Below are 21,252 nucleotides of genomic sequence, written 5' to 3' on the forward strand. Positions count from 1 at the left end.
GAGTAAGGGTGCTGAGGGGGAGTTACAGGGAGGGTGAGGGCAGGGATGCTGAGGGGCAAATACTGGGAGGGTGAGGGTAAGGGTGCTGAGGGGGAGTTATAGGGAGGGTGAGGGCAGGGATGCTGAGGGGCAAATACTGGGAGGGTGAGGGTAAGGGTGCTGAGGGGGAGATACAGGGAGGGTGAGGGCAGGGATGCTGAGGGGCAGTTACAGGGAGGGTGAGAGTAAGGGTGCTGAGGGGGAGTTACAGGGAGGGTGAGGGCAGGGATGCTGAGGGGCAAATACTGGGAGGGTGAGGGTAAGGGTGCTGAGGGGGAGATACAGGGAGGGTGAGGGCAGGGATGCTGAGGGGGAGTTACAGGGAGGGTGAGGTTAAGGGCGCGGAAATTAAGTTATAGGGAGGGTGAGGACAAGGCCACTGAGTGGGGAGTTATAGGTAGGGTGAGGGCAGGGACACTGAGGAGGAGTTACAGGGAGGGTAAGGGCGCTGCGGGGAAGTTATAGGGAGGGTGAGGACAAGGGCGCTGAGGAAGATACAGGGAGGGGGAGGGTAAGGGTGCTGAGGGGGAGATTCAGGGAAATAACATTTGTGTCAAGATAAAATATGTTTGGAAGTTATCTATCTAAATATATATATATATATATATACACACAGTATATACACACACATGATGTTAAATACATATCACCCTCAAAGTCAAACTTTCTTAAGCAAAATAATCAAAATACTGTAATGAAGGAATCCCTGACAATTGCACACACACACACACACACACACACACACACACACACACACACACACACACACACACCCCTGACAATCACAATCACACACACACACACACACACACACCCCAGTGCATAACCGTACACCTTTACCCACTGGCTGGCGTCCTGGGACTGGGAGGAGTGTTTGTGCCTAATGCTCCTCATATACTTCAGGCACAGGAGGAGAGAGGGCACTGCACCGCAGATCGGTACTAGAGATCCGATCTGTGGCGGGTGGCACTGGTAGGGGGCCCTTTTAGACAGGGGGGCCCGGGGTACTTACCCCCGGAGCCCCCCTTAATCCGGCTCTGGATGAGCGTGGCTACATCTGTAGGTGGCGACACAACAGGACAGAATGTGGTCACAAAACAACACATTATTGTGCTGTCTTTTTTTATTCATGTCCATAATTGCCCCTTATATATATACACACACAGTATATATGTGTGTGTTTGTTTTTTATCATCTCCAGTTTTTAACATTTTACATGCAAAGGGAAAATTAGACAATCACAAAATATATATACAACTCTGGTAAAAGATAAAAATTATGATACACTTGCAACATGAGTAATTAGGAACAATTGCTGACAAGGATTTCGAAGAGTTAAACTTACTATTGTGCAGTAGTGATTCTTGTCGGCTGCCCTGAACTCAGTCGAGGTCCCGTGCACTGCAGCAACATGAAGAGGGGGAGGTCTCAGAAACACGAGTCACAACAGTGCAGAGAGAACGGGTTCCTTGCCTCGCAGCAGAAGCAGGAACAGAAAGTAACAGGTGAAGGGTGTGTGACAGCCCGTGCGGCTGATGCTAGGAGGCGGGTGGGAGTGACGGGAGATCAGTGGGTGGGGTGGAGCTTAATTGAACAGAAAGTAACAGGTGAAGGGTGTGTGACATCCGTGCGGCTGATGCTAGGAGGCGGGTGGGAGTGACGGGAGATCAGTGGGTGGGGTGGAGCTTAATTGAACAGAAAGTAACAGGTGAAGGGTGTGTGACAGCCCGTGCGGCTGATGCTAGGAGGCGGGTGGGAGTGATGGGAGATCAGTGGGTGGGGTGGAGCTTAATTGAACAGAAAGTAACAGGTGAAGGGTGTGTGACAGCCCGTGCGGCTGATGCTAGGAGGCGGGTGGGAGTGACGGGAGATCAGTGGGTGGGGTGGAGCTTAATTCCGCCGGCGCCGCTGCTCGTTGCCAGCAATAGCGCACAGCGTGAGCATACATTAGCAGGGTATAGCAGAGCGAGGAGGGCGCCTCTCCTGCCCGGCGCCTACCTGCTTTGCAGACTCTGCTGAGCGGGTAGCGCCGGGCCTGTTTGAGAGTAAACTCATAGAAGAGTTGTGTAGCTGTTGTGGGGTTGTGATGTATTGAACCACTCCATATCACCCACAAGGAAATCCCCAGCAAGAAAGATTCAATCGAACACTACTTAATATGTTAGGGACATTAAATCCCCTTGATAAATGGCATTGGAAGAAATAAATAATAAATCGTTTAGTACATGCGTAGAATTGTACCAGAAATGAAACTACAGATCATTCACCTTACTACTTATACAACGGAATATGCTGCGCTATATAAGAAACTGTTAATAAATAAATAAATAAATACTTAATGTTCGGAAGGGAAGCAAAACTCCCCATAGACGTCAGTCTAGGGCATAGGTTCTCAAACTCAGTCCTCAGGACCCCACACAGTGCATGTTTTGCAGGTAACCCAGCAGGTGCCCAGGTGTATTAATTACTCACTGACACATTTTAAAAGGTCCACAGGTGGAGCTAATTATTTCACTTGCGATTCTGTGAGGAGACCTGCAAAACATGCACTGTGTGGGGTCCTGAGGACCAAGTTTGAGAACCTGTGGTCTAGACTGACTCCTACAAAGAAATCATCCATTTCTCACACTAAGTATGTGGAGAAGTTACATCAAGAACTAGATCATACGTATGACTTGGCAACACAAATTGTTAATAAACTGTAAAAGAAAAATAAAACCCATTATGATAGGAACATAAGAGATGTGGAACTAGTTCCTGGAGACAGAGTGTTATTGAGACAGCTCGGGGTTAATAGGAAATTTAAAATTGGAAAGATGGAAAGAAGATCCTTTCATAGTAGTTGAAAAATTTGTTGATTTACTGGTGTATAAAACCAAACCAGAATCAGGAGAGTATATGACCCTTACATATCATAGACACCAACCGTTGCCATAGGTAGAGAGGTGCGCATGGACAATTGTAAAGAGAACTTTGATAGTGTCATCCCAAAGGAAAGTAGTGAAGTAAGAAGAGTAAAGTCAGAACCCGAGATAGATAGCAAGAGGGAAGAAGAAGATGTGAGTTACGGATGTTATTACAAAGATGCTGACACTACTTTTAGAGATGCTACCATAATGCCAAACATTGAATTACAACCTGCTAGTGAGGGTGACCAAGAGAGATTAAATAATGAGTCGGAGCATTATGCATTGGCTATTTCACATTCAGAAGTAGTAGATGGTAGAGAGGAGGAAGATATATTTCTTGATTGTGAATCACGGCCTAGTGATAGTGTTATAATGCAGGAAGGGCAAAGAAGAGAATCTTCCAGAGATGCTCATTTTCCCTTAATTCTAACATATAATCAGTTGGGTTGTCCCACTGAGACTTAAGGTGGGTACACACTATTAGATATATCTGCAGATCAATTGATCTGCAGATATATCTATGTACGGATCGGGCAGTGTGCTGTGCATACACACAGCCCGATCCGTCGGGGGACTGACGTCATGAACTGGGCGGGCGGGCGCGAGCGCCCGCCCAGTTCACCTGTCAATCACCGCCGGCCGCCGCAGCATGTGTACGGGCGGTCGGACGACCGCCCCGTACACACACAGCGACGCGCCAATATATCGTTAGATATATTGGCTGTCGGCTGTGCTGCGCGGCCGACGCGATACGTCTGTGAACGACGGAGTTCACAGACGTATCGCCCGTACACACTGGCCGACGGTCCCGCGATGTATCGGCCGTTCAAGAGAACGGCCGATACATCGACCAGTGTGTACGGGCCTTTATAGAGATACATGGAATTAAAATGTTATTTAAGTTAATATCTTATTGATGGTGATCTTAGTTTGAGGAGACCCCTTTTAGTTTAAGAGATCACCAAAGGGAGAGTGTAGCCATTTATTGACATAATTAATAACAATATTTATGCATAATAAATAAAAATAAGATAACATTTTTAGTTAAATTCATAATGCTAGATCTACTTTTATGATAAATTAATAAGAGGTTAAAAATATTTAATAAATATACAAGAGTTTAAAATGTATATAATTTAATTATATATATATATATATATATATATATATATATATGCACAAGTGGTTGTCTTGGAGCTTATTGTAAGGAAACAAATGGTTAGTAAAGTTGTGCTGCATGAGACAGGTGCAGCTGTCAATTGAGACTTATTATGACAGTTTGATTGGTCCCTCATGCTGCACTGATCGCGAGCCGCTGTGGTGATGGTCTGCATGGCGACAAAGTGGCTCCTCATGCTATCACGTGCCTCCAGAGTAATGACATGCAGGGTAGTGATGGGAAATCTAGTTCAGTTTGGTGATTAGTTCATATGATCTAGTTCACTGAAAAGATTAGTTCAGAAGATTAGTTCATCTAGTTAATTTAGGGGTTAATTCCAAGTTGATCGCAGCAGGAATTCTGTTAGCAATTGGGCAAAACCATGTGCACTGCAGGGGAGGCAGATATAACATGTGCAGAGAGAGTTAGAATTGGGTGTGGTGTGTTCAATCTGCAATCTAATTTGCAGTGTAAAAATAAAGCAGCCAGTATTTACCCTGCACAGAAATAAAATAACCCACCCAAATCTAACTCTCTCTGCAAATGTTATATCTGCCACACCTGCAGTGCACATGGTTTTGCCCAACTGCTAAAAAATTTCCTGCTGCGATCAACTTGGAATTACCCCCTAAATTCATAATTTCACTCACTGACTCTGAGACTGAAAGGAGTGATTAGATTTAGAACTAGTCTAGACTATTACACATAGAGTAGGTATTTCTAATACTAGCTCATTGTAGGAGTTAGAATCTTTTTCAAATGATCAGATGTGTGTAATATGTCAGATTTTTTTATTTTTAAGAAAAGCAATAAGTTATATAGCAACCTTATAGTGACATATGTATCTCTGCAATATTAATCCCATTGTTGGTACTCCTTTTTACTTCATAATATGCATGTGAAAGACCCAAATCCAGAGTAATGTCATAAGTCACTTTTAGTTTTTTCTGCTTTTAAAATACAGTAATTAAAAGAAAAAAAAGTCCCTTTGCCCCAATGTAACAGACCTTAGAGAGATAAAGTGGAGATGTTGCAAAGTAACCAATCAGCTTCTGTCATTTATCTTCAACAGTATATAAAGTGACAGAAGCTGATTGGTTGCTAGGGGCAACTGCTCAACTTTATGTCACTTGAAGGTTCATAGTACATATCCCCCTGTGTCTTGTGTGGAGTAATCATACCCTACAGCAGGCATGTCCAAACTGCGGCCCTCCAGCTGTTGTGAAACTACATATCCCAGCATGCCCTGACACCGTTTTGCTGTCAGAGAATGCTAAAGCTGTGTCAGGGCATGCTGAGATCAGATGTGTAGTTTCTCAATAGCTGGAGGGCCGCAGTTTGGACATGCCTGCCCTACAGGATAGCATGCAGCACTCAGCACTGTGTCTTTAGCTGATTGGGAGTGTAGCTTGTCATCTAATATACTGGGGGAATGAATCATGGCTATATGCAGTTCAGTATCAGCTCCATACAATGCATATGCCTGTGCACAGCAGTGCCACACATGGTAGCTGAGAAGTACTGCACTGACTCGTATGGCTGTATGAGTCATTGAGTCAGTGACCTGATCAGTGAACTGTAATGAATCACTGAACTACTGAACTACTTGCAAGGAGAGTGACTCATGAGTCATCAGGACAATGCAGTTCAATCAGCTTCACAGAGTCCACTGACTCCATGAGCACAGCAGTGACCCCTGTGGCAGCTGAGGTAAACTGACTCATGAGTATTCAGTATTCACTCACTCTCTCTCTCACACACACACACACACACACACACACACACACACACACACACACACACTGATTGGTTGCTATGGGCAACATCACTTCTATAGAACTACCTAAGTATATGTACCATCATATTTTTAATTATTTCAAGACTGAAGGTTCATCAGACAGACATATATATCCCCCTATGTCTTGTGTAGAGTAATCAGACCCTACAGCAGGCATGTCCAAACTGCGGCCCTCCAGCAGTTGAGAAACTACACATCCCAGCATGCCCTGACACAGCTTTAGCATTCTCTGACAGCAAAACTGTGTCAGGGCATGCTGGGATATGTAGTTTCACAACAGCTGGAGGGCCGCAGTTTGGACATACCTGCCCTACAGGATAGCATGCAGCAGTCAGAATTTGTCTTTGGCTGATTGGAAGTGACAGTGTACCTTGTGACCACCTAATATGCTAGGTGAATTAATCATGGCTATATGCAGTTCAGCATCAGCTCCATACAATGCATATGCCTGAGCACAGCAGTGCCACACATGGTAGGTTAGAAGTACTGCACTGACTCGTATGGCTGTATGAGTCATTGAGTCAGTGAACTGTAATGAATCACTGAACTACTGAACTACTGAACTACTTGCAAGGAGAATGACTCACGAGTCATCGGGACAATGCAGTTCAATCAGCTCCACAGAGTGAGTCCACTCCATGTCTGAGCACAGCAGTGACCCCTGTGGCAGCAGAGATGTACTGACTCATGAGTATTGCCGAGTGAGAGCTGAATAAAAACAGCGCTGCTGCAGCAGCACCACCTATACAACACCCAGCAGAAGATTTAGCACAGCAGTATGCACAGGAGCCAGTAGAACCAGAAGTAGCAGCAAGTGTTTGGACATCTGGACTAATAGGACAGTGATTGTATCACAGAAAGGTGAGCAGCATGACCACACATGCTCACTCACAGACACACATAGGGGTAAATTTACTAAGGTGGGAGATTTTTAGAACTGGTGATGTTGCCCATGGCAACCAATCAGATTCTACTTACCATTTATCTAGCTGCTTCTAGTAGATAATAGATATAATCTGATTGGTTGCTATGTGCAACATCACCAGTTCTAAAAATCTCCCACCTTAGTAAAATTACCCCATAGACTTTGGCTAGGCAGCGCAGATGCTATTTTTTTTATTAGATCTGTATTGCTGGGCTGTGTTGTACTTTTAACTTTCATTTCACAGCATCAGATTCAGGAAGTGAAAATCCAGTGAATGAGACAGTGACTAGCCTAATGCTGGCTCTATTCTGTCTGTGTCTAACTCCTCCTTCCTGATGAACTAATCTTTGCCAAAGCTGTGAACTGAACGAACCAGTTCACTTTGAAGATTAGTTCATTTTGAACTAATCATTCATGAACTACCCATCACTAATGCAGGGCGGCAAAACGAGTCTCCTCGCGCTGACCACGAGCCGTAGACAGCAGGGGACGGTGATTAGATGTAGCGGTGGAGGGGGACAAATTAGAGACTACTGATCAGCATGAGCTCGTCTGTTTAGGGATATAAAAAAGGCTCCTTTATGCTGATCAGGTAGCCTGGAGATCCCTCGGTGAAAGCACAGTTCCTGGGCGCCTTTCCCGCTGTTGAGAGCTGTGACATATAGCGGAGGAGGGTTCTAGGGCTGTAGCCAGTGCCGAGCAACAGCTAGTGCAGAAGTGCGTAGACTGAGAGCACTGTGGAAGTCCCTCCCACCACCGCCTATCCTCAGCTGTAAACAATGGGCGAGCAGGGAGAGGACTGATACCGCTGGCTTCTACATGCGCTGTCCATGCTTCACCAGCCGCCTCTCATAGCAGCTGTAAACATTGAGAGAGGGGCGGAGAGGCTAATGACACTGCCATTATTGCACAAGTGTAATAGCTTGGCACATCAATAAAGGTGTCTCCACCTCCTGCCGCTATATGCTGTAAACATAAAGCATGAGACTCAGGAGCACCTTAGGTGTTAATGCCAGTGCAGTAAAGCTGAACAAGGGTGACGGAAGGTGTAGCTGCAGAGACTGAGTATAGAGCTTCCAAGACACTGCATGGAAACCTAGCAGAACCAAAAGAGAGTGTCGCTGGCGTCAGGCAAAGGGAAGAAAGTTGAGTGAAAAGCTGAGTCAGCAGTACCAGTTCAGCACAATGAAAGGCAGTTTCATAGAGAGAGAAGCTAATTGTGGATTGGTGAGAACTAAAAACTGCACTCACCACCATTACCTTTAGACATTTATGCCACAGTCAGGCCCGGATTGGCCATTTCCCCCGGCGATTATCCCAGTGGGCCGATTGGAGTATGTGTCCGCCTGGCCTCTGTGGCCCTTCCCCCTCCACCTGCTTATACATTGTGAGCGCCGCGGCTGCGGGCCTCTATCAGGAGAACCAGCCCACCCCTCTATGCTTTACCAAGCCGCTTGTGAGAGCCCCGGCCACTGGCCGCTATCAGGAGAGCCTTCCCACCCCCCCGCCCTCTTCATCACCAGGCTGATCGTGAGCACCGTGGCCATTGGCCACTATCAGGAGAGCCAGCCAGCCCGCCCCCCCCCTCTGTGTCACCAGGCTGCTTGTGAATTGTGAGCATTGCACTGCGCTGTGGCCACTGGCCGCTATCTAGAGAGCTGGCCCACCCCAACCCCACCTGCCTGACTGGAAGAAGAGGTCCGCGCACCAAACGCCACCGACATCATCGGTGCGGACCTTGTGCTGGAAGAGAAGGTGCGGCCGCTGTGGGTGCTCGTCCTGCAGCAGGAGAGGTGAAGTGAGTATGACTACACTACTTCTCTAAATGCATGTTCCTCTCCTGTGTTGCTGCTGTGAAATGTCCTGACTGGGAGCAACATTCTGTTACAGTATTATGTCTGGGGGTATAAGGTATGGGGTGTAATATGTCTGTGGGGGTATGAGGTTTAATTTTATGTCTGAGGATATGAGGTTTGGGGTTTAATATTTTATCTGGGTATTTTAGGTATGAGGTGTAATATTACATCTGGGGGTATGAGGTGTTATTATAGATATGAGGTATGGGGTATAATGTTATGTCTGGGGGTATGAGGTGTAATATGTCAGGGGTGTGAGGTGTTCGATTATGCCTGGGGTTATGAGGTGTAATGTTATGTATGGGGGTATGAGATGTAATATGCCTGTGGGTATAAGGGTGTTATATAATATTTGGAGGTGTAAGGTTTAATATGTCTGGGAGTATGAGGTGTGAGGTGTAATATGCCTGGAAGTGTGAGGCGTGATATATCTGGGAGTCTTATTAAATGTATGCATTGCGTCCAGTAATGTAAACCACAAGGTGGTTGGAGCGGCATTCCTAGAATGTGACCTATTCCGCATGTTGCATTCCTTGCTCATTGTCAGCCTCTGCTCAATGGATCTTCAGAGAAAGGAACTGCAAACTGTTTGGTTAAATTGTCCTGACTCATCCTCAAATTACAATCATATCCAGAGGCGTCATAAGGTGGGTGCGGGGGCTGCAGCCCGCACCCGGGTGTCACCCTTCAATGGGGTGACACCAAACAAGAGCCGCACACCTCGCACCTGCTGCATCCCCTTCATGACACTGTCACTGACACTGTCAATTTGGCAGACAGCACGGACCTGACCGCGGCGCACTTGCACCTGCTGGGGGTGGGTGGGGGGTGGTTGGGTGTGATCGTAACTGTGCCGCGGCGGATGGTATCTTCTTGTAGGCGGGGGTGTATGATTTTGAGTCGGCGGGGGTGCATTCATAACTGCAGTGCTCTATTTGTTGTCTGGCACCAAGCACTACAGTTACGATCGCACCCCCGTCGACTCAAAATCATACACCCCCGCCTGCAACAAGAAGACTCTGCCGTGGCACAGTTATGATCGCATCCATCCCCACTTCAGACTCAAACACCAACCCACCCCACCCCCCGATGGAAGACTCCACCGCAGCCGTGTCCGTGCGTAATCCATGCACGCCAGTGCCGTGACGACATCACACCACCGCTTGCACTGCTGGGACTATGGGAGGGAGAAGTGGGAGGAGGCTAAAGACAGAGCTGCTATGCTCAGTGCTGCCATTACTTCAGGGAGCCTAGGGAGAACCTGCCTTGAATTTGATTGCGCACCTCAATATCAGCCTTCTGCTGTCACTCCCTGGCTGGCTGCAAGCCGTTTCAGCTGCCAGTTGAATGTGGAAAGTTTAATCAGTGGCGTCACATCGGGGTCATCAATGGGGTGACACCAAGAAGAGCCGTACCTCCGCATCCCTATCTCATCCACTGACATGATAGAGACACGACGGCATCCATACCCGCTCTTCCATGGCATCAAGCAGCACAGTCACGCCTACACAACCGCCAACTCCATGAGCCCAGCTCAAACACACCTACCTGAACACCGCCGCCACCGGGCCCATACTGACAGACTCTCAGCCAGGAAGCCGGTTGCTGTACGTCACTCCTCGTGACATCATCACGCATGCCGGCACCGCTTGCGGCTTGCCATTCCCCTCACCATCTCTGACCACGTTCTGCTCACTGCTGCTGCCACTGGCCACATTCTGCACACCGCCGCTGCCGCCCATATCCTCCTCACCACCGCCGCCCACGTCCTCCTCCACTTCCCAGGGCCTACAACTCTGCACCGCCGCCGACTACACCCCCCTCTGCTTAGGTACTCTTACCCTGTTTCCCTATGTCCCTGTCACTCTCCCTGTCCCTGCTGTCACTCTCTCTGTCCCTGCTGTCACTCTCTCTGTCCCTGATGTCAATCTCTCTGTCACTGTCTTTGTTGCCACTATCTGTTACTGTCTCTCTGTCTCTGCTGTCACTGTCTCTGCTGTCACTGTCTCTCTGTCACTCTCCCTGTCCCTATGTCCCTGCTGTCAATGTCCTTGTCCCTGAATTGTGGATCTTACCATGTGGCTTATGTGAATTTTGGATCATACTGCTTGGCATATTCTGAATTTTGTCTCATTCTGTGTGGCGTAATGTGAATTTCTGCTCATACCGTGTGCTATAATGTGAATTTCTGCTCATACCGTGTGCTATAATGTGAATTTTGGCTCATACCGTGTGCTATAATGTGAATTTTGGCTCATACTGTGTGGTATAATGTGAATTTTAGCTCACACCGTGTGCTATAGTGTGAATTTCGTCTCATTCTGTGTGCTATAATGTGAATTTCAGCTCACACTGTGTGCTATAATGTGTATTTTGGCTCACACTGTGTGGTTTAATGTGAAGTTTGGCTCATTCTGTGTTCTATAATGTGAATTATGGCTCATTTTGTGTGCTATAATGGGAATTACGGCTCATACCGTGTGCTATAATGTGAATTTCAGCTCATACTGTGTGCTATAATGTGAATTTCGGCTCATACCATGTGCTATAATGTGAATTTTTGCTCGTACTGTCTGGTATAATGTGAAAGGGGCACCAGTACTAGATATTATAGGAAGCCTACTATTGTGGTGCATAATGTGTATAAGGGGTATATGGTGTGGTAAACTACACTAAAGGACACGCCCACTTTTGAATGGCCGGTGCACGCATAATTGCAACCTTCACTTTTTCATACCCCCAATTCAAAATTTTCACTTCGACCAATGTGTGTTTGTGTGTATGTAGGCTGGCACTGACCCGTGTGTGTGTGTGTGTGTGTGTGTGTGTGTGTGTTTGTGTGTGTGTGTAGGGTGGCAATGATGAGGGATATTCTGTAGTAGAGATGATCTAACTTGTTATTCTGTGCTAGGGAAAGAAGGTTTGTCTGAGGGGACTATTTTATGCTAAGAGAGATGATCTGTCTGAAGAGAGGGGAGTTATTTAGTTCTAAAGGGTGTGGATGATCTATTTTTAGGCCCGGCAACATGGGGGGGGGGGTGAAAGAGACACCTGTACCGAAATTCACATAGGCCCCTGGAGCAAGAAGCACAAAAATCAGGACTGCAGCGGCTAATAATGTTTTAATAATGCAGCGCCTAATAATGGTCTGCAAATTAAGTACATGACCTTATTAACAGCAAATTAAGACTGCGGAGACCCCGAGCACCGGAAGTAGCCACTGTGCACTCCAGAGTGCATTCCAGCACCCAGGAAACATGCAGCAGAGTCGGGCAGAGCAAATGCGGAGGGAGCTGTACCATCACCACTGCACACCGTATCACAAGTGTGGGAGATTGAAGCCAAACATGGCAGAGAAGACACCAGCAAAGGTTAGCTATTAATCATCCCGGTTGGTATAGTCATCTATACATCAGGATTTTCCGGTCTCTCCCAGTCACATTCTCTCTCTCTCTCTGGCAGGCTTTAAAATGCCTTAATACAGTGGTTCCCAAACTTTCTTTCTATCATGGTACCCTAGGGCACAGGTTGTCAAACTCGGTCATCAGGACAACAAACGGTGCATCTTTTCCAGGTCTCCTCGCAGAGTTACAAGTGAAATAATTAGCTCCATCTGTTCATCTTTTGAAATGTGTTAGTGAGTAATGAATATACAGATGGAGCCCTCCTCATCTTTGCCTTTAACAGGATTAATTGAGCCAGGGCAGTCGGATTTAATCCCCTGCTGTAATGACTTAATCCCCTGCTGTATTGTTCTCTCTGTATTGTATTGCAGCTGAGAACAATAGATGAAAAGCTTATGCTAATAAACCTTGGTGCACCTAGGTGCAGCAGAAAAGCCTAGATGAGCGAGGCTTCATCTGTACCTGTTGACATGCCTGATTATCTCCATAACGTGAGCTGTTTGGGGTCCTGAGGATCGAGTTTGAGAACCACTGTAATAGTGTATAGCATGAAGCTTTAGAATTGCTTTAAAATGTATTTAGTGAGTGTGCAGAGGATTAAATGTCACCTCAGTTTTAATTTCTTAACTACTTCTGCTACAACACAATAGCATCTACACTTTTTAATGTGTTAGGTTTAGCTACTTTGACATGCTCTGCCTTTTGTTGGTGTAACTTCGTCTACATTACATTTTGAAGCAGTAATCCCGCCTACTTTAGTATTGGTCCCACCTACAGTTGATTTGGTGCCGCCCACGAGGCCACTTCTGGAAAAAAATTTACAGGGCCACTTTTATCTCCCAATCCGTCCCTGGCCACAGTATTGTATTAACTTACAAGGAACATTGACATTGGTACAGCGTAATATTGCTAAGAGTTCATGCAAGAGAAGTCACAAGTCACATTTAAGGTAATATCCATTGCAGGAACAGGATTAATTGGCATTAATTATACTTTCAGTACAATATTCTAAAGTGCACTACTTGGAACAACATCAGGGTAATTCAAAGTTGATCACACGTAGCGACTTTTTGCTGTCCGTGCGATCAACTAGACACCTCCTATGGGGGAGTGTATTTCTGCATAGCAGCCCTGCTATGCCCAAAAAGTTTTGTGTAAAATAAGACCAGGCTAATAGTTACCTACCTTGTGCGATCGATCCAGCACTGCAGGTCCCAGAATTGACGTCAGACATCTGCCCTCCAAATGCCTGGACACCACTCCTCAAAAACGGTGAGTTACCACCCGGTTCCGTCTTCTTTCTGTCAATCTTCTTGCGGTCACCGCTGCTACCACTTCCTTCAGTTTGCGGCATCGCTGCCAGGCGACGGCTGTCACGGGGCAACAACACACCTGCGCAATGCGGCCACCACGCATGCGCAGTTCCAACCCGATCGCACGTCTGCGACGAAGTGCAGCATGCGATCAGGTCGAAATGACCCCCCATGTGCACTGCAGGTGTGGCAGATATAACATTTGCAGAGAGAGTTAGATTTGGGTGGGTTATATTGTTTCTGTGCAGTATTTTGTTTCTGGCTGCCTTATTTTTACACTGCAATATAGATTTCAGTTTGAACACACCCCACCCAAATTTAACTCTCTCTGCACATGCTATATATGCCCCCCCCCCCCCTGCCCAGCACATGACTTTGCCCAACTGCTAACAAATTTGCTGCTACGATGACGTCTGAATTACCCCCTTAGAGAGCACTGCCAGATGATCTAAACACAATTGTTGCGGCAGAGAAAAAAGACACAATATTGAAACAAGCACTGTCTGTCAAAGTAAGTACTATATCCAGTGGAAACCTCCCAGACAATCTATGTCAATTAAAACTGACTGTAAAAGGCACATGAACATTTGTGTCATAATATATTTATTTGGTGAATTCAGTATTATTTGTATAATCCAGTAGAGCTTAAAATGAGCATTGATTAAGTGCATAAAATTGTCTATCTGAATATGCACTAAAGGGTTAGGAAGAAGGTCTATAGTATTACACAGCAGTTGAATCTATGCACAAATGTATGTATGTATATTACTAAAGTCAGTATTTCAACTAATGTATGCATAAGAGGTTTGTCATGCAGGACATCTAACTAAGTGACCCGGTCGTTCACCTTGGATTCAATTTTTTTCAGTCAAAGGTGAACTCAGGTAGCTACCTCAAAGGTAAAGGTATTTTGCATGCAGGTTAACTGTGTAGGCCTATTTTCTTGTTATATTACAATCTTTGTGATATTATATTACTTTATTCCAATTAAATATTATCACATTCATTTAAAACACTAGTAAACAGAGTGTAAGAGTGTTAATAATTTATTTAGCACAGGGATTAGATCAAGTATAGCTTGCTGTCCCAAGCCAGCCCTGTAAAGTAATTAAAAACTTAAGGTAAGCTTGGGTGGAGGCAGAGTATACCAACAGTCCAGTAGTGCATAGTATAATAATATTATACGTAACCTAGGGTTACATCTGGAAGCACTGCTGAGATCCCAGTAATATGGGTACTCCTGTTTTACAAGCTAAGACCACTAAGTTAGTTAACATGGAAAGTGTATCTGGGAAAGATATTTTCCTTTGGAGTCAGCAAAAAGGGAAAAACCTTTACAAATGTATAGGATCTTGAAAAAGCTGCCCAGCAGCAGCGAAACGCGTTGGAAGTACCTGCTACTTCACCCGTTTTATTGCTATCTCACCCTCCTTCAGTACAGTAAGGTATAAAGCTGAACTAATGTACAGCTCAATCACAATGCCTCAATTAACAATTCTGACCTCTGTGTAGACCTTTGACATCTGTTCTGACTGGTTTTTGTAATGAACATCCATGCAGAGAAGATAGGAGAAGAGAGCCAGACATCCATGAGGCTTAAGGGCCCGATCCACCTGAAATTACAATTACTATACGGATTAGAGCAGCATGTTGACACTGAAAAAAAAAGCTTAGCAAACCTATGTTTTTACATATATAATTACAGGTTGAGTATCCCTTATCCAAAATGCTTGGGACCAGAAGTATTTTGGATATCGGATTTTTCTGTATTTTGGAATAATTGCATACCATAATGAGATATCCTGGCGATGGGACCTAAGTTTTAGCACAGAATACATTTATGTTTCATATACCACCTTATACACACATCCTGAAGGTAATTTTAGCCAATATTTTTAATAACTTTGTGCATTAAACAAAGTGTGTGTACATTCACACAATTCATTAATGTTTCATATACACCTTATACACTGTGCCTGAAGGTCATTTAATACAATATTTTTAATGACTGTGTATTAAACAAAGTTTGTGTACATTGAGCCATCAGAAAACAAAGGTTTCATTATCTCAGTCTCACTCAAAAAATTCCGTATTTCGGAATATTTGGATATGGGATACTCAACCTGTATTAGCAAATTTATAATCGGAAACATGAATTGTTTCGGTATTTTCAAATTCAGCAATATCCAGATATTATTTCTGGTAATATATATCCAACAAGGGTTTTATAGGATTCTGGATGTAAGCAGGGGTTAAAGTGAGCCGGAATGGGGCGGAACTGCGTTCCGTCAGGTCCACTTCCGGCTCACCTAACCTGATGTGTGCCAGCGCCGCAGGGAGATACCGGGCGCCCACTGAGATTGTGTTATCAGCGGAGCCCGGCTCTCCCTGCACAGCACTACTGAGTTCCTGCTTCCAGCTCCCGGCTCAGTGCGCGCTATGAGAGAGACGTCGTGACGTCTCTCTTATAGTGCTGGGGAGTGGATTGAAGCTGACGCCAGGAGGATCACAGCGGGAGCGGGGATTGGTAAGTATGGTGTTTTTTTTTTTTTTTTTACGTGTGACTACTACTGGGGGCATAACTACAGGGGGGCTAAACTACAGGGGCTAACTACAATGGGGCAAGCAACTGGGGGCATTACTACTTGGAGCATACTACTGGTGGCAAACTACATGGGGCAAACCTACAGGGGCTCATTACTACTGAGGGCATAACTACAGGGGCACATTACTAGTGGGCGCATTACTACTGGGGGCATAACTATAGGGGCATTACTACTGGGGGCATTACTACTGGGGGCATTACTACTGAGGGCAAGCTACATTGGGCAAACCTACAGGGGCACATTACTACTGAGGGCATAACTACAGGGGCACATTACTACTGGGGGCATAACTACTGGGGCGCATTGTTACTGGGGGTATAACTACAGGAGCAATACTACTGGGGGCATAACAACAGGGGCAAAACTACTGGGGGCATTACTACTGGGGGCAAACTACTGGGTGCAAACTACATGGGGCTAAACTACAGGGGCACATTACTACTGGGGGCATAACTACAGGGGTGCATTACTACTGAGGGCATAACTACAGGGGCATTACTAGGGGCAAACTACATGGGGCTAATCTACAGGGGCGCATTACTACTGGGGGCATAACTATAGGGGCGCCTTACTACTGGGGGCATTACTACTTGGGGCAAACTACATGGGCTAAACGACTGGGGGCATTACTACAGGTGACATTACTACTGGGGACAATACTACACAGGGGCATTACCATTAAGGTCATTACTAATGGGGGCACTACTAATGAGGGCATTGTAAAGGGGGCACTTCATAAGGGGCATCACTCCAGGGGACATAAGGGGCACTACTACTGGGGGCATTGCATAAGGGGCACCACTACTATGGGCTTTATATAAGGGGCACTACCACTGTGGGCACTGCCAGTACAGTGGACATTGCATAAGGAGCACTACTACTGTGGGCATTGTAAAAGGGGCGCTACTGCTGTGGGCATTGTGTATTACGGGGTGCTACTACTGTTGGCATTATGTGTATTGGGGATGCTACAACTGTGGGCATTATTACTATTGTGTGACCATGCCCCTTTCTTTTTAGGCCACACCCCCTTGGGGGGGGGCACGTCTACGGGTGAGTTGCGCATCCTCTCTAGGACCACGTTAAGCACTGGATGTAAGTAAAGCATTTACCACCAATAATATTGCAATTGTGTGGATAACTACTAATTGCTGTTGGGGGAACCCTATCTTCATTCTACTCCTTGCTGTGGTTGTTAGATAGTATCCACAGTAAACCCCTGTTACCCCACACACCGGTACTGACGACTATGTATTGTCAGTATTTGTGCACACATTTACTGCACTTTTTCAATATCAAAACAGATCAGCAATACAAAATGTATATGTTTAAGACTACAATTTATGTCATCTGTTACTTGTAACACACACCTTAGAAAGTACAATAAACGCAGTAATATAAACTGGATAAGTATAGTGATGAGCGGGTTCGGTTCCTCGGAAACCGAACCTCCCCCCCGAACTTCACCCATTTTACATGGGTCCGAGGCAAACTCGGATTCTCCCGTATGACTCGGTTAACCCGAGCGCGCCCGAACGTCGTCATCCCGCTGTCGGATTCTCATGAGATTCGGATTCTATATAAGGAGCCGCGCGTCGCTGCCATTTTCACTCGGGCATTGGAAATGTTAGGGAGAGGACGTGTCTGGCGTCCTCTCCGTTTATTAATGTTGCTGCAAATATTTGTGCTTATTGCTTAATTGTGGGGACTGGGGAGCAGCTGTATTATATAGGAGGAGTACAGTTGATCAGTGACCACCAGTTTTATCCGTTCTCTGCCTGAAAAACGCTCCATATCTGTGCTCAGTGTGCTGCATATATCTGTGCTCACACTGCTTTATTGTGGGGACTGGGGAACAGCAGTATTATAAAGGAGGAGTACAGTGCAGAGTTTTGCTGACCAGTGACCACAAGTATACGTTGTCTGCCTGAAAAACGCTCCATATCTGTGCTCAGTGTGCTGCATATATCTGTGCTCACACTGCTTTATTGTGGGTACTGGGGACCACAAGTATATTATATAGGAGGAGTACAGTGCAGAGTTTTGCTGACCAGTGACCACAAGTATACGTTGTCTGCCTGAAAAACGCTCCATATCTGTGCTCAGTGTGCTGCATATATCTGTGCTCACACTGCTTTATTGTGGGTACTGGGGACCATCAGTATATTATATAGGAGGAGTACAGTGCAGAGTTTTGCTGACCAGTGACGACCAGTATATATAGCAGTACGGTACGGAAGGCCACTGCTCTACCTACCTCTGTGTCGTCAAGTATACTACCCATCTAGATTCTATACCTGTGGTGCATTTTAGTTTTGCAGTTTGCTGACAGTGACCACCAGTATATATAGCAGTACGGTACGGAAGGCCACTGATCTACCTACCTCTGTGTCGTCAAGTATACTATCCATCTAGATTCTATACCTGTGGTGCATTTTAGTTCTGCAGTTTGCTGACAGTGACCACCAATATATATAGCAGTACGGTACGGAAGGCCACTGCTCTACCTACCTCTGTGTCGTCAAGTATACTATCCATCTAGATTCTATACATGTGGTGCATTTTAGTTTTGCAGTTTGCTGACAGTGACCACTAGTGTATATATAGCAGTACGGTACGGAAGGCCACTGCTCTACCTACCTCTGTGTCGTCAAGTATACTATCCATCTAGATTCTATACCTGTGGTGCATTTTAGTTTTGCAGTTTGCTGACAGTGACCACCAGTATATATAGCAGTACGGTACGGAAGGCCACTGCTCTACCTATCTCTGTGTCGTCAAGTATACTATCCATCTAGATTCTATACCTGTGGTGCATTTTAGTTTTGCAGTTTGCTGACAGTGACCACCAGTATATATAGCAGTACGGTACGGAAGGCCACTGCTCTACCTACCTCTGTGTCGTCAAGTATACTGTCCATCTAGATTCTATACCTGTGGTGCATTTTAGTTTTGCAGTTTGCTGACAGTGACCACCAGTGTATATATAGCAGTACGGTATGGAAGGCCACTGCTCTACCTACCTCTGTGTCGTCAAGCATACTATCCATCTAGATTCTATACCTGTGGTGCATTTTAGTTTTGCAGTTTGCTGACAGTGACCACCAGTATATATAGCAGTACGGTACGGAAGGCCACTGCTCTACCTACCTCTGTCGTCAAGTATACTATCCATCTAGATTCTATACCTGTGGTGCATTTTAGTTTTGCAGTTTGCTGACAGTGACCACCAGTATATATAGCAGTACGGTACGGAAAGCCACTGCTCTACCTACCTCTGTGTCGTCAAGTATACTATCCATCTAGATTCTATACCTGTGGTGCATTTTAGTTTTGCAGTTTGCTGACAGTGACCACCAGTATATATAGCAGTACGGTACGGAAGGCCACTGCTCTACCTACCTCTGTGTCGTCAAGTATACTATCCATCTAGATTCTATACCTGTGGTGCATTTTAGTTTTGCAGTTTGCTGACAGTGACCACCAGTATATATAGCAGTACGGTACGGAAGGCCACTGCTCTACCTACCTCTGTGTCGTCAAGTATACTATCCATCTAGATTCTATACCTGTGGTGCATTTTAGTTTTGCAGTTTGCTGACAGTGACCACCAGTATATATAGCAGTACGGTACGGAAGGCCACTGCTCTACCTACCTCTGTGTCGTCAAGTATACTATCCATCTAGATTCTATACCTGTGGTGCATTTTAGTTTTGCAGTTTGCTGACAGTGACCACCAGTATATATAGCAGTACGGTACGGAAGGCCACTGCTCTACCTATCTCTGTGTCGTCAAGTATACTATCCATCTAGATTCTATACCTGTGGTGCATTTTAGTTTTGCAGTTTGCTGACAGTGACCACCAGTATATATAGCAGTACGGTACGGAAGGCCACTGCTCTACCTACCTCTGTGTCGTCAAGTATACTGTCCATCTAGATTCTATACCTGTGGTGCATTTTAGTTTTGCAGTTTGCTGACAGTGACCACCAGTGTATATATAGCAGTACGGTATGGAAGGCCACTGCTCTACCTACCTCTGTGTCGTCAAGCATACTATCCATCTAGATTCTATACCTGTGGTGCATTTTAGTTTTGCAGTTTGCTGACAGTGACCACCAGTATATATAGCAGTACGGTACGGAAGGCCACTGCTCTACCTACCTCTGTGTCGTCAAGTATACTATCCATCTAGATTCTATACCTGTGGTGCATTTTAGTTTTGCAGTTTGCTGACAGTGACCACCAGTATATATAGCAGTACGGTACGGAAAGCCACTGCTCTACCTACCTCTGTGTCGTCAAGTATACTATCCATCTAGATTCTATACCTGTGGTGCATTTTAGTTTTGCAGTTTGCTGACAGTGACCACCAGTATATATAGCAGTACGGTACGGAAGGCCACTGCTCTACCTACCTCTGTGTCGTCAAGTATACTATCCATCTAGATTCTATACCTGTGGTGCATTTTAGTTTTGCAGTTTGCTGACAGTGACCACCAGTATATATAGCAGTACGGTACGGAAGGCCACTGCTCTACCTATCTCTGTGTCGTCAAGTATACTGTCCATCTAGATTCTATACCTGTGGTGCATTTTAGTTTTGCAGTTTGCTGACAGTGACCACCAGTATATATAGCAGTACGGTACGGAAGGCCACTGCTCTACCTACCTCTGTGTCGTCAAGTATACTGTCCATCTAGATTCTATACCTGTGGTGCATTTTAGTTTTGCAGTTTGCTGACAGTGACCACCAGTGTATATATAGCAGTACGGTACGGAAGGCCACTGCTCTACCTACCTCTGTGTTGTCAAGTATACTATCCATCTAGATTCTATACCTGTGGTGCATTTTAGTTTTGCAATTTGCTGACAGTGACCACTAGTATATATAGCAGTACGGTACGGAAGGCCACTGCTCTACCTACCTCTGTGTCGTCAAGTATACTATCCATCTAGATTCTATACCTGTGGTGCATTTTAGTTTTGCAGTTTGCTGACAGTGACCACCAGTATATATAGCAGTACGGTACGGAAGGCCACTGCTCTACCTATCTCTGTGTCGTCAAGTATACTATCCATCTAGATTCTATACCTGTGGTGCATTTTAGTTTTGCAGTTTGCTGACAGTGACCACCAGTATATATAGCAGTACGGTACGGAAGGCCACTGCTCTACCTATCTCTGTGTCGTCAAGTATACTATCCATCTAGATTCTATACCTGTGGTGCATTTTAGTTT

General features: G+C 45.5%; 1 protein-coding gene and 1 long non-coding RNA gene across 2 annotated transcripts in view; one reads left to right on the plus strand and one right to left on the minus strand.

Moving 5' to 3' along the window:
- LOC134945093 (putative methyltransferase DDB_G0268948) overlaps positions 1-21,252 on the minus strand; it is a 182,106-nt gene that overhangs the window by 76,945 nt on the left and 83,909 nt on the right. Inside the window, exon 4 of the mRNA XM_063934151.1 lies at positions 14,906-15,016. Within this exon, the coding sequence (XP_063790221.1) occupies positions 14,906-15,016 (111 nt within the window). The remainder of the gene's footprint in view (positions 1-14,905; positions 15,017-21,252) is intronic.
- Positions 8,044-21,252, plus strand: part of LOC134945094 (uncharacterized) — an 89,351-nt gene continuing 76,142 nt past the window's right edge. Inside the window, exons 1-3 of the long non-coding RNA XR_010182040.1 lie at positions 8,044-8,628; positions 11,866-12,057; positions 17,030-17,104. This is a non-coding gene — a long non-coding RNA (uncharacterized LOC134945094). The remainder of the gene's footprint in view (positions 8,629-11,865; positions 12,058-17,029; positions 17,105-21,252) is intronic.

This window comes from Pseudophryne corroboree, chromosome 7 (assembly GCF_028390025.1).
Source record: "Pseudophryne corroboree isolate aPseCor3 chromosome 7, aPseCor3.hap2, whole genome shotgun sequence".
NCBI lineage: Eukaryota > Metazoa > Chordata > Amphibia > Anura > Myobatrachidae > Pseudophryne > Pseudophryne corroboree.